Source organism: Felis catus, chromosome C1, assembly GCF_018350175.1.
Source record: "Felis catus isolate Fca126 chromosome C1, F.catus_Fca126_mat1.0, whole genome shotgun sequence".
In the NCBI taxonomy this organism is placed as follows: domain Eukaryota; kingdom Metazoa; phylum Chordata; class Mammalia; order Carnivora; family Felidae; genus Felis; species Felis catus.
The window spans coordinates 33,738,607-33,756,534 of NC_058375.1; the positions used below are offsets into that span (position 1 = coordinate 33,738,607).

At 40.9% G+C, this 17,928-nt stretch overlaps 2 protein-coding genes across 2 annotated transcripts in view; one reads left to right on the forward strand and one right to left on the reverse strand.

The window, feature by feature from the left end:
- Positions 1–17,928, reverse strand: part of LOC111561721 (putative olfactory receptor 2B3) — a 109,866-nt gene that overhangs the window by 61,363 nt on the left and 30,575 nt on the right. The window lies entirely within an intron of this gene.
- Positions 8,754–10,734, forward strand: LOC111556297 (olfactory receptor 2G3-like). Its single transcript, XM_023258581.2, has one exon. The coding sequence runs from the start codon at positions 9,060–9,062 to the stop codon at positions 9,996–9,998; it is 939 nt and encodes a 312-aa protein (XP_023114349.1). The 5' UTR covers positions 8,754–9,059; the 3' UTR covers positions 9,999–10,734.

Below are 17,928 nucleotides of genomic sequence, written 5' to 3' on the forward strand. Positions count from 1 at the left end.
TATTACTGTAATCAACCTCCATTTTTACGGATAAGAAATAATTACTGGCTCTGAGTCATGGCAGTAAATAGCAACAGTGAAAACCTAAAACTCTCGGGCCTTTCATCTCCTAGCTGTGCTGCAGAAGAGTAGATATGAGAGGAGGAGATAAATATAAGGGTCCAAGTGAAGAAGCAAACAATTTTCCTCTAATTTCTATTACATCCTAACAAGGGCCCAAGGCTGGCACCCCCAGCCCCAAGCCACAGACAACCTGGGGATTAGACAACCTGGGCCCCTTACCAGGACCTTGCAATCAGACAACCCTTTCCTGTCCTCTCACTGGTACAGGTCATCATCAAACCTGGCTGTGGGAGAGTCAGAACCTGAGGTTCAGAGAGGCCAAGCAACTGACCCTGAGACACACAGCAAACCAGCCAAGGAAAGTGAGAGAAGAAATCAGTCCCTAGGCTGCACTCTGGACAAAGACAAATTCATCAAAGGCCAAGGAGTCCTGGGGGCAGAGGTCCACCACCCACATTTTCTCTGCTTCCTCTGTCCTCAGTCTGCAGGCACAAGTCGGAGGTAAGACCCGGGCAGCCTCTCATCACTATGGCCCTTGTTTAAGGACCTCCATCTCTCAGGAGCTGAGAGAAAACGTAGTTTGCAGCATCAGGTTCCCCTTGTCCCTAAGTCCCATTCCTGGCCCGTGGCTCATCTCTGAGAGCAACACTTGGCAGTTCAAGAGCCTGGACTAGGGCTCAAGCCATGTGAGTGCTCATACTTGAGACACTCTTGCTGTGTGACCTTGGGCCAGTCACTTCCCCTCTCTGGGCTTTGGTAAAACAAGGAGATTGTACTAGTGGTTATAAAATTGAGTTTCAAGTCTGTAACTATTAAGAGGAGCCACCAGCAGTCACGTGTGTCTGGGTGAGGAGGTTGTGAATGGAGTAGGTTCTGAGCTCCTGCAGAAGTCTGTCTTTGACAAAGCCTGAAAATGCATAGCTCGGGAACTGTAAGACTCCATGACCTGCTCCCCAACACCTCAGTGGCAACATCCATTTTCAATTCTGTTGTCAGGGAACGGCCCATCTAGAGGACGGTGTCCCCTCAGTCACACATGCCTCCCCTGCTGTCTCAGCTTCAAGTATCTTCCATGGAGGACATTTAAGTGTCATCTAGCCTAGACACCGAGGAGGCATGGAATTGTGGGGCCCTGGCACCCCCTGCTCTATCTCTCCAGCCTCTGGCCCCAGTTGCCTCCAAATCCAGGCATAAGTAGAAAAGCATCAAGTGTCTGTCCTAGAGGAACCATTACAGATTATCCACCACCCTCCTTTTATAGATGAGATCATGAGAGCCAGAAGGCTGGGCAACTTCCCAAAGCCATGCAGCCAACTAGTGCTCCAGTGAGCAGGAGGGCTCGGCTCTTATAGGACGCAGAGGGACAATGACCGGGGAAGTTGGCTGGGCCCAAATGTGAAGGCCTATGTGCACGCTAAGAATTCTGGTCTCTTTTATTGTTAATAATGAGCAATGGCCTTCTTGCCCTAGCTGGAGGGTGGACAGGGGGGTCGGGGGAACAGGGTGGGGTGTAGGCTGGGGGTACTGGGCAGCCTTATTCTGGTCTTCTGCCATGCTGAAGACCTACAGCTGGAGGTGAGCCTCTTTGGTGGGAACACGTATGTATCTCTGGGCCGGGATCGGGAGTGGCCAGAGCTCAGAGCACCTGCCCCAGGGCAAGTTGGGTTCCTCCTCTCGTGAGCTGGAGCATTCTCTGGACTCTCGTGGTGGTTCAGGAAGCAGAGATGTGTCTGCTTTATGTCCCCACCTCCCGTGCTGGCTCAGGCAGAGACACCAACACCAATCCCTCAGGTGTTTTTGGCATTTATTTGCCACCTCTTTTGTTCACTGGCATAAACCCAGGACTATCTTCACCCAACCTCCAACCATCTTGCAGAGTTCCCACTGTACAGACGAAGCTGCTCAGGTTCAGAGAGGTGAAGTAATTTGCACGGGTTACACAGCAAGAACAGTAAGCTACTCCTGGAGCCCAGGTGTGCCCAACTCCAAATCCAGGGCTCTGCCTTGTCCTCAGATCTAGCCTCACTTCTCCTAGTTTTGCAGTCCCAGAGGTCTAGTGCCCTGAAGAATCTGGAATCTCAGCTCATCTTCCTTTTTCCTGTGTGATCACACTTCCCGCTTCTGCGAGCTGGTCTGGTCTCATCCCACATTGGGATGGGGTTACCATTCTGTCTCCCAATCTGACTTCTCCACTTATGGGGAGTCAACCTGGGTTTTCACCTCCCAAGTCATCTCCTATCCAAACACGTTTACCCTAACCAAGATGTGTATGTGCATTAAACTGCATAAGCTGGGGCACCTGGGTGGCTCAGTTGGTTAAATGTCCGACTTTGGCTCAGGTCATGATCTCGCAGTTGGGGAGTTGGAGCCCCGCTCTGAGCTGTCAGCACAGAGCTGGGAGCCTGCTTTGGAATCTGTGACTCCTTCTTTCTCTGCCCTTCTCCTGCTCATGCTATGTCTCTCTCTGTCTCTCATAGAATAAATAAATGTTAAAAAAAATTATAAATAAATAAATAAATAAACAAATAAACTGCATAAGCTAATTCCAGGTGCAGCCCAGTGGAGGAGATGAGCTAGGACAGCAGGAGGGGCTCTCTCTTCCATTCCCTCTGGCCCTTCTCTAGTCCTTGCATCTCTCTCCATCTGCCATCTTCCTCTCTGTACCCACCCTTTGATCTAAACTGAAAGAAGAAGCCAAACCCCTAGGTATTCTAACTTCAAAGTATTTTGAATTTATTCCTTATTTTTTTAATGTTCATTTATTTTGTGAGAGAGAAGGAGGGACAGCGTCAGCAGGGGAGGTGCAGAGAGAGACAGGGACAGAGGATCCAAAGCAGGCTTCATGCTGACAGCAGAGAGCTCAAACTCACAAACTGTGAGATCATGACCTCACAGCCAAAGTCTGATGCTTAACCGACCGAGCCATCCAGGTGCCCCAAACTTTATTCCTTATTATAAAATGAATTCATGTTTGTTGTGAAGAATTTATAAAGTTCAAAGAACTTTAACAAATAATATCAGCTATAAATCTAAGCACCAGAAATGACCAGTTAACATTTTGGTACATTCCTTTCCAATTTTTTTGTGTATGCCTGTAAATCTTTACACTATTAGGATTGGGTCATATAGTTTCACATTCTGTTTCCTTAACTTAACAATCTATTGGAGCATTTCCCTACAACATGAAGTAGTCTCCAAAATATGATTTTAAAGGCTGTACAGTATTCAATCATATCAATATACCATAATTTATTTAGCCCAGTCCCTTATTATAGGACATTTATGTTGTTTCCAGTTTTCCCTGTTAGAAATAATATTGCAGTGAACACCCTTGATGAAATCTCTCCCCACATCCCTGATGTTTTTCCCTATGTGAAATTCTTAAAAGTGAAATTGCATACTGTCACATCATCCTGCAGAAAGAAAGGTATAGTAATTTATTTCCCATAACAATACATTATGAGAATTCCTGTTTTATTGTAAACTGGCCAGTGCCAGGCATTATCATTTTAAAGTAGTTTTTGCCAATTTTATGGGTTGAAAACGTACTTCATTGAGGTCTTAAGGTGTGATCTTTAACCATTAACAACAGTTAAACTTTTCTGTGGGTTCATTGGCCACTTGATCTCTTCTTTTGTGAATTAATTTTTCACATTTCATTCTCAGTTGCTAGAGTTTTTCTTTATGTTTTAGAAGATATATTCTAATGACACTTGTTTTCCACATATATCACAAATATCATTAGTGTTTTTAACTTAAAGAAAATTATATCACCAAAAATATTTGTCTTTTCCTTTACCATTTTGTTTTTGTGTTTATGTGAAAGGAAAAAATACTGGCATTTAGGCACGGGGAATGTGAGTAGATTGGGCATAATATGGACACAGGGAAATTGAAAGAAAGAGAGTCAACTTTCTCTGCACAGTTAAGTGGATCAGTGGTTCTCAGAGTGTGGCCCCACCAACAGGCAGTGTGAGCATTCCCTGGGAGCTTGTTACAAATGCAAATTTTGGGGCTCCACTCCAGACCTACTGAATTTTGGGGAAACTCTGGGTGTGAAGCACAGTAGTGTGTAACAAGCCTTCCAGATGCTTCTGATACACGAAGCAGGGAGATAGGGAAGTGGGGTTTATGGCTGGCTGCTCAGGTGACAGGAATAAGGAGTCCTAGAAGGGAGACAAGGGGAGATGAGACAAGGTTCCAAGAAGGAACCCAGACCCCCATATGACATAATGGTTGTCTCGGGACTAGAGGAAGAAAAACTGTTGCATGGAGGGTCTAGGGACTTTATGGAATTAAATATTCAATTTTAAATTGTGCTTCCTTATAACACATCTTTGTCTTACAACACCTTCAGAACAAGTCTGAGGACAACCTTGTGTTGGGGAGGTTTGGGGCATAAAGGTGAAAGAGAATAGGGATGAGCCATGGAAGAGGTCCATCCCAACCCGAGGAAGGCAGGGGGCCAAGGGTTCAGTGAGAGGAGAAATTTTGAAAACAAAGTAACCAGGGATACACAAGGAACCCTCAAAACTACTAAAAAACTAAGAAGGGGAAAGAATCTGGCTTCTCACAGCAGGTGGGATGAGGAGCTTTGTTGCCTTGTGTACTTATAAAAGGAAGAGTTATCACCACGAGGCTGAACGACTCCGAACATTCAGGTTATGCTATAAAGGTCTCTCTTTGTCTCATCATAAAATAAACATTCACCCATATATTTTCCCCTAGGATGCTTTATAGTTTTTGCTTTTTGCATTTGACTGTTTCACGTAGTTAGAATTTATCTTGGTAGGCGGCATAAAAGAACTTTCTCTACCCAGATCATCAACTGGTTGAGCAACATTTGTTAAATAACTTCCTGCCCTCTGATTTATAATCACCTCTTCATCCCTGGCTGAGGTCCATTTCCAGGCTCTCTGTTCTGTCCCATCCATCTGTGTAGCTGTCTCTGAGCTCACACTACATTTTTGTGGTATATATACCACACACACACACATATACATACATACATAAATATATGGTATTATGTTTACTCCTTTGGAAGAGGGTCACAAATAAAATCCAGGATAACCAGTTAAATTTGAATTTCAGATTTATTTTTATTTGCTAAATCTGACAACTTGACTCCCTCTTCATTGTCCCTTTTTTCCTTCAGTATTTCCTTGACTATTCCCACCTGTTTATTATTTTTTTGTATTTTTTAATTAATTGATTTTTTTGTTTACATCCAAGTTAGTTAGCATATCGTGCAACAATGATTTCAGGAGTGGATTCCTTAATGCCCCTTACCCATTTAGCCCATCCCCCCTCCCAAAACCCCTCCAGTAACCCTCTGTTCTCTATATTTAAGAGTCTCTTATGTTTTGTCCCCCTTCCTGTTTTTATATTATTTTTCTTCCCTTCCTTTATGTTCATCTGTTTTGTCTCTTAAATTCCTCATATGAGTGAAGTCATATGATATTTGTCTTCCTCTGACTGGCTAATTTCACTTAGCATAATACCATCTAGTGCCAGCCACGTAGTTACAAATGGCAAGATTTCATTCTTTTTGATTGCCGAGTAATACTCCATTGTATATATATACCACATCTTCTTTATCCATTCATCCGTTGATGGACATTTGGGCTCTTCCCATACTTTGGCTATTGTAGATAGCACTGCTAGAAACATTGGGGTGCATGTGTTCCTTTGAAACAGCATACCAGTATCCCTTGGATAGGTACCTAGTAGTGCAATTTCTGGGTCATAGGGTAGTTCTATTTTTAGTGTTTTGAGGACCCTCCATACTGTTTTCCAGAGTGGCTGCACCAGTTTGCATTCCCACTAGCAATGCAAAAGGGATCTTCTTTCTCTGCATCCTCATCAACATCCGTTGTTGCCTGAGTTGTTAATGTCAGCGTTTCTGACACCCACCTATTTATTCTTTCATGAGCTTCTGAATCACATTATCAAGTTCTTATAAAATCATTCTATTGGTTTTAATTAGATTTGCATAACATATAAATAAATTTGGAGATAAAGGTTTGGTTTTGGTTTTTGTGGTTTTGGGGGAGGTTTGTTTTGGTTTTTTTTGGGTTTTTTTTTTTGTTTTTTTTTTTTTTTGGCCAAGTTTAGTTTTTCTGTGCAGAAATATGGTATATCCCTGAACTTGATCGAAGCTTCCTTTATGTCTTTCAGAAAAGTTCTAAGGAATCTTCTGTTTGTTTTGTCATCATTCATATTGCTCTCATAGGTCCTGAACATTTCTTGTGAGGCTCATCCTTAGGTATTTGTATATTTTTGTTTATTTGCTGCTTTTATAAATCTTTTTTTCCCAATATGTTTCTAAATTTTTTTCCGGTATAAAACATTTCTACGTTTTGGGGTATTTCTTAGTTTTTTAATGATTAAAAAAATACACATACTCATTGTAGAAAAATAGCAAATAGGACAGAAATGGAAAAAGAAAAAGAAAAGGAACTTCATTTATCGCTAGCTGCTCTCTCACCACTATGGTAAATCTTAGTCCTCAATGATAAAAAAAATCTGACAAGTCTGTGTATAATGAGCCGCCATTTTCTATGCATCTGATATGTGATGTAAAATACATTTTTTAAAAATGTGTGTGCATGCGCATCTCTGTACACATGAGATCTTACTATGCATATAGTTCTTCAAATCTTTTTTTCCCTTTTTAAAAATATTTAATTCAGTTCCTTGGGGCTATGCCAGGACGCAGGGAGGAACCGGGCCTGGGGAGACCCACTGGGCAGCTGGCTGCTGGGCAGTGTCAGTGCCTGGGGAGACCCAGCAGGAGAGGTGTCAGGGCCCAGCTGCTGGTGTTGCACAGGCTCCAGGGTCCCCAATTTTTTTCATATTAACCCAACTCAACCAAACTCTTTCATTAGCTCTAGAACTGTATTAGTTGGTTCTCTTGGATTTCTACAAGAGACAAGTATGATATTTCCAAATCATTATAATTTTCTGATCTTTATAATATTATTTCCTCACCTTAAGCTATTTCTGTGGCTACACCTTTCTGAATAATCTTACACACTAGCAGTAATAGTAGCAAACACTTTGCACACCACCAGAACAGGGATCAAAAATTCAAATGCATGGCTGGGGTGTGGCAAGCAGGCAGTGTAACTCAGTAAAACTAGTCTATGAAAAATAATAAGGAAGGACAAGGAATATGGTGAACTGGTGGGTTCACACTCCATCCAAAGGGAAACCACATGCTCACCTCCTGCTGGTTGGAGGAACAGGGGCCCATTATTGCCAGGTCTAGCTTTTGATGCTAAAAATCTACTTTTTTATGTGTAAGCTCAACTTTTAAAAATATTGACAATTCAACTTTTAAAAACTATACAAGCCAAACAAAATATATCTGTGGGTTATACTTGGCCTTCAGGTGACCATTAAGTGACCTCTATGCTATAGTGTTAGCAGTAAGCATGATGCTGGCTCTTTGTAACACACATTCTTTATAATATCAAAGGAGTTTTTGGAGAGGCCATATTAAATGTCTCTGTGAGAGTTCACAAAACAGAAAGTTGAGAGCAATCTATGAAGCCATAGGAACAAAGGGTGTACAAGTCAGAAATGGATAAGGAGGTGGGCTGGGGTACCCACGTGGGCAGAGTGCATGTGCTTAGTAAACCCTTCCCAACAAATTGTAACCACTCTCAACAAATTTCTCTTTCACAAAACTCTGGGTTTTGTGGATTTACTTCTGAACATTTTCTTATAATCACTAGAATTTTTAATATATTCAGAATAAAATAAAAGTTTTTCTGAATCATAAGACCAAACAGACAATGAATATTGAAAGATGGACCAGCCACAGGGAAAATTTTTAAATCTCAGTATGTTCACTGTCTCCAACAAAGCAAAACCAATTTATTGGCACCATATGGACAGTGTGAAGGAAGGCATCTTTGAAGAGTTTCCAATTAAGGAGGTATGATAAATGAAGAGTAATTGTACAATATACACATTGTTAAGATTATATCCTCTTTGCATGATGTGTTGGTGTTATTCTTTTTATTTTAGTAACTCTAAAAATTGTTTATGGAACTATACTCACTTTACTCATGACCTTTCCTTAACTATAAAATATCCCTTATATTTTGGAAGACAATGTTTCAGTAAGCATTTGGTAAAAATTTGTTGAATGAATGACATAATTAATGAACACTGGTGAAGTCTTATTCACCAGAAAAGGCTATATCTTAAATATTAACTCTAATTTTTATTGTGCATAGTATTGGTTTTAATCCCCAATTCTAACCCTAGTCCCAATCCTAATAGTGATTTTTAAAAAAGATAAACCTTAACCCAAATAATGAGTATAATAGTCCTACCTTGATCCTAATCTGAAACCAAGTATTAGCAACCCCTGTAGTTCCAAGAGAAAACAGAAAATAAGATGAATAGAAAAGCAAGGCTCTGGGGCACCTGCGTGGTTCAGTTGGTTAAGCATCTGACTTTGGCTCAAGTCATGATCTCAGAGTTCATGAGTTCAGGTCCCACGTTGGGCTCTGTGCTGACAGCTCAGAGCCTGGAGCCTTCTTCAGATTCTGTGTCTCCCTCTCTCTCTGCCCCTCCCCTGCTTGCTCTCTCTCTCTCTCTCTCTCTCTCTCTCTCTCTCTCTCTCTCTTTCTCTCTCTCAAAAATAAATAAACATTAAAAAAAAAGAAAGAAAGAAAGAAAAGCAAGGCTGTGTCAGAAGGAAAAACAGATACCTATAGGCCAGAATGGAAACAGCATATAGCGCTTCCCTGATTTGGTGTTCACCATTTTCATCCCCATATTCCTCAACTAAATCCTGAACCCAACCCCAATACCACCCAAGCTACTATGGGGACATATCTCACAGTGCTTCCATCTGCCAATCCAAACTGCCCATTAAGAAACATAAATGAAACAATGAGTGTGAAAATTCCTTACACACCCTTGGCATAGACACTCAATAAATTACATACCCTCAAAACTCTTTAAACAGGCAGATCACAATGCAAGAACTCAACCAGTCCTCTGTGACAGAATTCATTCTATTGGGTTTTGCTCCCAACCCTAGGACCAACCCTCTGCTCTTCACCTTCTTTCTCACCTTTTACCTGCTAATCCTCATAAGCAACAGCCTCCTCATCACCCTTATTCACCAGGATTCTCGTCTCCACACACCCATGTACTTTTTCATCAGTGTCCTCTCCACGCTGGACGTGTGCTACACAACCACTACCGTGCCCCAGATGCTTGTGCATATTCTCAGTGAGAAGAGGACCATCTCTTTTGCTAGATGTGTGGCCCAGATGTACATCTTCCTCCTCTTTGGGGTCACTGAGTCGTGGCTTTTCTCTATCATGTCTGTGGACAGGTACGTGGCCATCTGCCATCCTCTCCGGTATAAGATCATCATGAGCCATTGGATGTGCCTCCTCATGGTGGGCATCTGTGCAGCCTATGGTGTGGTGGGTGGCCTGTGCTATACCTTCTTTGCTATGAATCTGCCCTACTGTGGCCCTAATGAAATTGACCACTACTTCTGTGAGGTCCCTGCTGTCCTAAAGCTGGCCTGTGCAGACACATCCCTCAATGACTTGGTGGACTTCATCACGGGCTTCAATGTCATTGTGGTCCCACTGTCCCTGGTTGTCATAGTCTATGCCAATATCTTTGCTACCATCATGAAGATCCGCTCAGCCCAGGGACGAGTCAAAGCCTTCTCCACCTGTGCCTCCCACATCACTGTGGTCACCATGTTCGCCATTCCATGCATCATTATGTACATGAGCCCTGGCTCTGACTCTTTGTCAAACAATGGCAAGAAAATGGCCCTTTTTTATAACATTGCCACGGCCTTCCTCAACCCTGTCATCTACAGTCTGAGGAACAAGGACGTGAAAAAGGCTTTCCTCAAATTGATGGGATGGAGCAGGGCCCCACAGTGAGGCCTTAAAGCTGAAGACCTGGGGAGCCAAACAAAGCAGGACTCACACCCACAACCCCTCAAAGACTCTTCCATGAGACCTGGGAGGGCTGTACTCCATAAAGCTAACCCTTCACCCTGGCCTAGGGAGAAGGAACTGAGTACTCAGACAACCACAGCATCTGTGGTGACCTGGTTTGGGACAGAGGTGATTGTGAAGGTAGAGCACAGTGGTCAAGAGCCAAGATGACAGACTTTATTTTAGCCATTAGCAGGACATATGAATTTTTGCAAGCCATTTAACTTCTCTAAGGTTTATATTTATCTCTTCCTCACAGGGAGGTTGTAATGATGATGTGAGATTCTATGTGAAAAGTATTTAGTACGAGACTAGCAATAGTCAGCTTTCAACAGATACTAGCTTTAATGTTTAAAATTTATTTCTTAGGAATGAACTGTCAACCTTGAACTAGCCAATGATCTTCTTCTGGGCTGTGGAAGTAACTGGAGCCCTAGAGAGTAAAGGAAAAAAGGCAGGGAGTGGGAGTATTAAAAACTCAAAAACTGAGAAGTGAAGAATCTTAGGGTGAGAGACTTGAGTATGAGGAAGTGAGTCCTTATCTCCCATCCACAAATTGTGCACCTTGAACTCATCTTCTACCTTTGTATTGTAGCCATTCGTTCTTATGCTTTTGTATCTTTACACCTCTTGATTTTCCTTTGCCCCTTGTTCTAATAAAGTCCATTTTGGAAAACTACAGCCTGTCTTGGGTGATCTCAAGGAAGAGAGACTCTGTCCACTTGAAGGTGAGCAAAATTAGGGAGGGAGTGGGTATAACGTTCCCCCCAGATGCAAAAGTTAGGCAGTCCAGGAGAGGTTAAAATCTCCAGGGGGAGTTTCTCTTCTGCTCCCTCTTGCTTAGAGAGACCTTCCCTGAAACTCTTCCTATGCCTCATAGAATCTTTACAAACATAAATTGTTTTTTCCCAAATTTCATTAATCTGCAGGGTCATGTTACTGGGCATCACTGTATTTACTGGTTTTGCCTCTGTTTGCTGCTACAGGAACTCCAGCACCCAACAAAGCAATACATGTTCCATAGGCTAACAGGCAACACCTTCAGGTTGTTCTTTCCTACCCCCTTGCTGATGTACAGTGACTATGAAACTCCTTGCAAAAAAAAAAAATCAGCTGGACTGGCCGGAAAATTCAACATGAATGCCTATGTCCTCCATGGGTTACCAGGGTCCATGCCAAAGGTGTAGGTCTCTATGTCCTCAAAAATATTGCCCTATGCCACCACACAGGAGCCAGAGTGTCACATAAATAATGAATCAAAATTAAAAGGCAGATAACAAAACAGGGCATATCATTGCAACATACTTACAGACATGTTGATAATGACATGAACATAGAAAGAGCTCTTACAAATTGGTAAGAAAAATACAAACACCCCAGGAAACTGGCAACAGATCTGAACAGTTCATAAAAAAAGACATTCAAATCATCAATAGATGTGTGGGAAAATTCTATCACAGTAGGCACCAAAGAAATGCAAATTTAAGTATCAATGAGATATCACTTTTTCACCTTTGAAATGGCGAAGAGTTTTTAAACAATGGAGTCAGAGGTGGCTCCATTGAAACATGGACTCTCGTACATGGCCAGTGTACCCATCTTTTTGCAAGGTGATTTGGCTTTATGTATCAAGAACCTTACATATGTCCATAATTTCCTACCCAATACTTCTATTTTCAGGACATTTTAGGAAATAGACATCAAAAGGGCAGGAAAAGTAACATAACCATTTTCATTGTGTTACTTACATAGGAAAAAATTGGAACCAACAGAAAACATCTGTCATCGTGAGTGATTTAAATATATTACGGTATAATGGTGTACTCTATAGTCATTGAAAATGTATTTTATAAGAATATTTAATGATATGACTGCTCACAAGATGCTAAGTGAATAAAAGCAAGAAACAGCTGGTGAACAGCATGTTATGATCACACCATTAATAGTCGTAAATACCCTTTCACCCTTGAAGTCACACATTAAAGCTTAGAATAGTAGAGAGTACCACTGAGTCATACTTTTGTACACACTTGTGCACACCCACACACACACACAGCCACACTCCCCACCTTTTCAAATTAATGAATTAATAAACTGATTAAGGCAGCTTACCTTATCTGTGTTTTCACATTCGTTCTCATGCTCCTCTCTCACCCCAATTTAATTTCACCCCCAATCACAGTATGTCCAGACATCTGGCAAGTAGAGGCTTTCAATGGCCCAATCCACTCTATGAGCCTCTTCTCTTAAATTCACACAGCAGGGATGAAATCATGGACTCCCAGGAAATTCCAGTGAACACAGACACCCAGTTTGCCTTGATAGAGTCTCTGACATTGTTACAGACACTTTATTTTTTTTTTCCAAATAGGGCAAATCTCTTCCATTTCTGGAACAAGCTTTCCCACTGAGCCATCCCAGCTAGTTCCATTGAGAAAATCTCAAACTTCTCTAACCAGAGTTCTGACCATGTCTGTCCCCTGTAGCATGTAAACTAACCCCTCTTCCAAAGAGCTTCTGGTGATTTACTATTTCCGTTTCCTCCTCCTGCTTCAATCAATGTTGGCAATTTAAATTTTTCTTGAAAATTGTCCATTTTGGGGCGCCTGGGTGGCGCAGTCGGTTAAGCGTCCGACTTCAGCCAGGTCACGATCTCGCGGTCCGTGAGTTCGAGCCCTGCGTCAGGCTCTGGGCTGATGGCTCAGAGCCTGGAGCCTGTTTCCGATTCTGTGTCTCCCTCTCTCCCTGCCCCTCCCCCGTTCATGCTCTGTCTCTCTCTGTCCCAAAAATAAATAAACGTTGAAAAAAAAAAAAAAAAGAAAATTGTCCATTTTATCTTGGTGTTCAAGTTTACCGGCATCAAACTTTTTTTTAAGTTTGTTGTATGTGTAGCTCTGTATCCCCCTTTTTAAATTCTTAATATGTATCTTAATATGTACAAATTCTTAATATGTATCCCTTTATTCTTTGATCAATCTTGCCAGAGGAGCATCTATTTTGTATTTTCAAAGAAACAGATTTTGGCTTTGTTAATTAACCTTCTACAAATTGATTTCTGCTTTTGTTTTTATTATCTCCCTCCTGCTCTCTTTATATTTACTCTAGTAAACAGAATGGGAACGACTAGCTCAGTATTTTCAGTCTTTCTCGTTTTGTAATAAATACCTATAGAGCTATAAATGTCCATCTAAACACTGCCTTCACTGCTTCCTACAAAGTTTTGTATGTGATGGTTCTTTCAGTCCTAATCTTGATCTTTTCTGCTACAGTGCACATTATCATGAGTGGGATACCTCAAGTCAATCAACAAATAGGGGAGTAATGTCATTATAGTGAAAAATCCCATTGGTTCATACCCACTTTTTTTTTCCCAAACACATTCATATTTTGCACAACCAAGTACTAGCGATCAGTCCAGATCCTGATTGTATGGCAGCCAGAACTTTCTCAAAGTCCATGCTGTGGCCAGAGCATTGCAGAAAAAAAAAAAAAATCTTTATTTCTATGCAGCCAGCCATGTTCATACTCTATGTTTTAACAGCTTAGTATGAACATGTGGTCAAACAGAATGTGAGTCAAGTACTCATGTTCAGAAGCAGGCTGCCAAATGAGGTAGTAGAAGTGGTCGCTTACTCTGAGCCTGGTCAGAAAGACCACAGAGATGAGGCTTGCAGAGCCCAGGAGGCCAACCCGGGTAACCTCTGACATCGCTTCCTGTTCTGAGATTCGTGATTACTAGAGATTTGCAGAGCAGGGGTGCCAGGCACATTACTCCTTCCTGCATTACTTTCCTCTTACAAGGGGTCCTGATGAAATGTTCTGTCCCAGTCTGTTCCCAGAGTGGTACCTATCAGACTTGGGTTGCAGTGACAGATTCCTTGGTGTCTCTACTGGGGCTCATTTGGCTCTCCTGGCTGCTACAGCTGATGGGATGGTGACCAGAGAAGCACAAAGGTCTTTTTCTGATAGACACAAAGGATGCTGTGTCCATGACAAAGTGCCACTAGTACTAAGTGGTGTTTCATGGCCAGTCTTTTATGGCCTGCAGGGTCCAGCCCCAACCAGCTCCTTCATCTAACGGTCAAAGTCATTTTGCAGGATCAGAGGCATTACCGTTTTGATTAAATGTTAAATGTAAAGCTATGAAACTTATTTTAAAAAATAGGAGAAAATCTTTAAGACCTAGATTTAGGCAACAATTTCGTAGATGTTTATACTAAAATGTAATCCATAAATTCAAAAACTGATAAACTGGACTTCACCAAAATGGAAAACTTTTGCTCTGAAAAAGATCCTGTTAAAAGATGAAAAGACAGGCCATATACTGGGAGAAAATATTCTCAAGTCCCATATCTGACAAAGAACTTGTATCTAGAATATATATAATACTCTCTAAGCTTGACTGTAAGAAAATAAAGAATCCTGTTAGAAAATGGACAAGATTTTGAACAAACACTTCAACAGAGGTTATACAGATGGCAAATAAATGCAATTAAGCACATGAAAAGATTTTCAATATCATGAACTGTTAGTCAAATACAGACGACAGCCATGAGGAGGTGTCACTATACTCTTACACTATTTAGCCTGTTATACTGGCTTACATGAAAAATACTGACAACACTCAAGGCTAGGAAGCATGCAGAGCAACAGGATCATAGCTAGTGGGAATGCAAAATTGGATAGCCTCTCTGTAGAACAGTTTGGTGTATGCTTTTGTAAAACAGCTGCATTGAGATATAACTTATATACCATAAAACTCACCCACTGGCCCTGTGCAAATTCAATGGTTTTTATTATATTCACAGAACCATATAACTAACACCACAATCTAATTCTGGAACATTTCATCACCCCAAAAGGAAATTCCATACTGATTAGCAATCACTCCTTCTCCTCCACTCTTATCCCCAGGTCTACCCAACTACTACTAATTTACTTTCTGCCTATAGATTTACCTATTCTAGACATTTTCTATAAGTGAAACCCTATAAAATGCAGACTTTTCTGACTGGCTTTTTTTCACTGATTTCAAGGGTCATCATTTAGCATGTATTATTACTTCATTCCTTTTTATTGCAAAGTAGCATTTCATTGTATGGATATACCATATTTTTTTATCCATTTAGTTGATGGACATTTGAATTGATTCCACTTCTTGGCTATTATGAATAATGATGCTAGGAATATTGATATACAAGCTTTTGTGTAAACATATGTCTTCATTTCTCTTATATATCTAGGACTGAAATTGATGGCTCATATGATAACTCTGTGTTTAACATTTTGAGGAACTATTATTTCCCAAAGCAGCAGTACCATTTTATGTTCTTACCACCGATGTGTAAGAGTTCCAGTTTCTCCACATCCTCACCAATACTTGTTAATGTAGTATTTTAAGCTATAGCCATCCTAATAGGTAAAGTGGTATCTCATTGTGGTTTGGGTTAGAATATTACTATAAGCATACACATATCATACAACCCCAGCAAACACATTCCTGAGAATTTGTTCTAGAAAAAAAATAACTTGTTTTTTTATCTTTACACAAATATTCATAGCAGATTTATTCATAAAAGTCAAGAACTAAAAACAATCTGAATGTACTTCAACAGGTGAATGGATAAACTGTGGTACCTTCATACAAGAGAATACTACTCAGCAATACAAAGGAACAAACCATTGATATGTACAACAATCTAGATGGATCTCAAAGACATCAGGCTGGGTTTTTTGGTTTTTTTTTTTTTATTAGTCTCAAAAAGTTACATTCTGTATGATTCCATTTATGTAACATTTTATTTTTTAATGTTTGTTTATTTTAGAGAGAGAGCACAGGTCAGGGAGGAGGGGCAGAGGGGGTGAGAGAGAGAGAGAGAGAGAGAGAGAGAGAGAGAGAGAAACCCTTAAGTAGGCTCCATGCTCAGCGCAGAGCCCTGGGCAGGGCTTGATCCTTCAACCATGAGATCATGACCCGAGTCAGCTAAAATCAAGAGTCGGATGTTTAACCAACTAAGTTACCCACTCACTCCTGTTTGTGTAACATTTTCAGTTAAAGTGACAAAATAGATCATAGACAATCAGTGCCAGCCCTCTTTGTGGTAATGGAACAATGTTGTATCCTTATTGTGGTTACATGAAGCTATGAATGTAAAAATTTTTCTTAAAACCATATATCCCCCCAAATGGGTACATGTAATACAGGGTGAAATTGTAATAACATCTGTAGTTTCATTAGTAGTGGTATACTGATGTCAGTTTACTGGATATGATAATGCAGGGAAGCTGGATAAAGGATACACAAGAGCTCAATTCACTATTTCTGCAACTTCTTGTGAATCGTAAATTATTTCAAAATACAATGTTGTTGTTGTTGGTTTTTTTTTTCATAGATCTCATGCCCTGGTAGAAGCTGAAAATCTTACTGCGGGTCACCCACCACATGACTAGGCAAATAAAATAGCCCATCATAAACTGTGTTATCATATCCACTGAACCATCAAGTCAGACACACACAGAAATAGCTTTCAAGAGAAGTTTTGCTTCCTGTCCCTACAACTTTGAGTTTGTGCTCAAAGGAGGAATTCATTCATTAGGGACGAGATCTATGGTTCTATTAGATGCTGAGATTGCCTGCTGGCCACTCTTGTAAACCAAATGGAGGAGAGGGGCACTATATTGCCTGGTTCCTGTTACCAGGGGAAATTGGTTTGCAAGAGGGCAAGGGAATATATATCTTGTACTCCCTTGACCAGTAGAAATTGTCACTGACAAGTGTGGTGCCCAATCAAGAAACTTGCAATGAGTAAATAGAGATCTAATGCACAGTATAGTGAATATGGACAACAGTGTTGCATTATAATAACTAAACGTACTAAGAGTCTAGATCTTAGTTATGCTAATCACAAAAAAGAAATGATAATTATGTGGTGTGATAATGGTGCAAACTATCATTACAATGGTAATCATATTACCATATATAAATATCTCAAATCAACAAGTTGCATGTCTTGAATGTATACAGTATTATATGTCAAATATATTTCAATAGAAAAATAAAGTTTTTAAAACCTCTCTTTAAAAAAAAAGGCGTCCAGCAGTCAGGCCCTACAGGAATGCAGGCTTGAGACACCTCCCCAAGTGAAGCGTCCTATCCAGATGAGGTGTTGGTCAAGGATAATAACATGGAATGGGGACACCTGGGTGTCTCAGTCAGTTAAGCATCTGACTTTGCATAAGGTCATGATCTCATGGTTTGTGAGTTCAAGCCTGGCATCAGGCTCTGCACTGACAGTGCAGAGTCTGCCTGGGATTCTCTCTCTCTCCCTCTCTCTCTCTCTGCCCCTCCCCTGATCACTCATTCCCTCTCTCTCTCCCTCTCTCTCTCAAAATAAATAGATAAGCTTTAAAAACAAAAGATTCCACTTTAAAAAACAAAAACCAAAAAAAAAGAACATGGAGGGGCGCCTGAATGGCTCAGTCAGTTAAGTGTCTGACTTCAGCTCAGGTCATGATTTTGCTATTTGTGAGTTCGAGCCCCATGTTGGGCTCTGTGCTGACAGCTCGGAGCCTGGGGCCTGCTTCGGACTCTGTGTTTCCTTCTCTCTCTGCCCCTCCCCCACTTGTGCTCGGTCTCTCTCTATCAAAAATAAATAAACATTAAAAAATTTAAAAAAATTAAAAGGTCAAGAAGAAGAGAAACTAGAAAAAGGAGACTAAGAAGTACTGGCCATTAAATAAGGGGTGTGGAGTTTTGGAAGCAAGTCAAGTAAGTGCTTCAAGTAGGAAAGAGAGATCAAATATGTCAAATGACGCTGAAGGTTGTATACAAGGACTGAGAAGTGACCAGTGCAGTGAACAATGTGAGGGTCAA

Bases quoted from the DNA above. Each gene is read 5' to 3' on its own strand.
- LOC111556297 (XM_023258581.2), top strand. From the start codon at position 9,060: ATGCAAGAACTCAACCAGTCCTCTGTGACAGAATTCATTCTATTGGGT.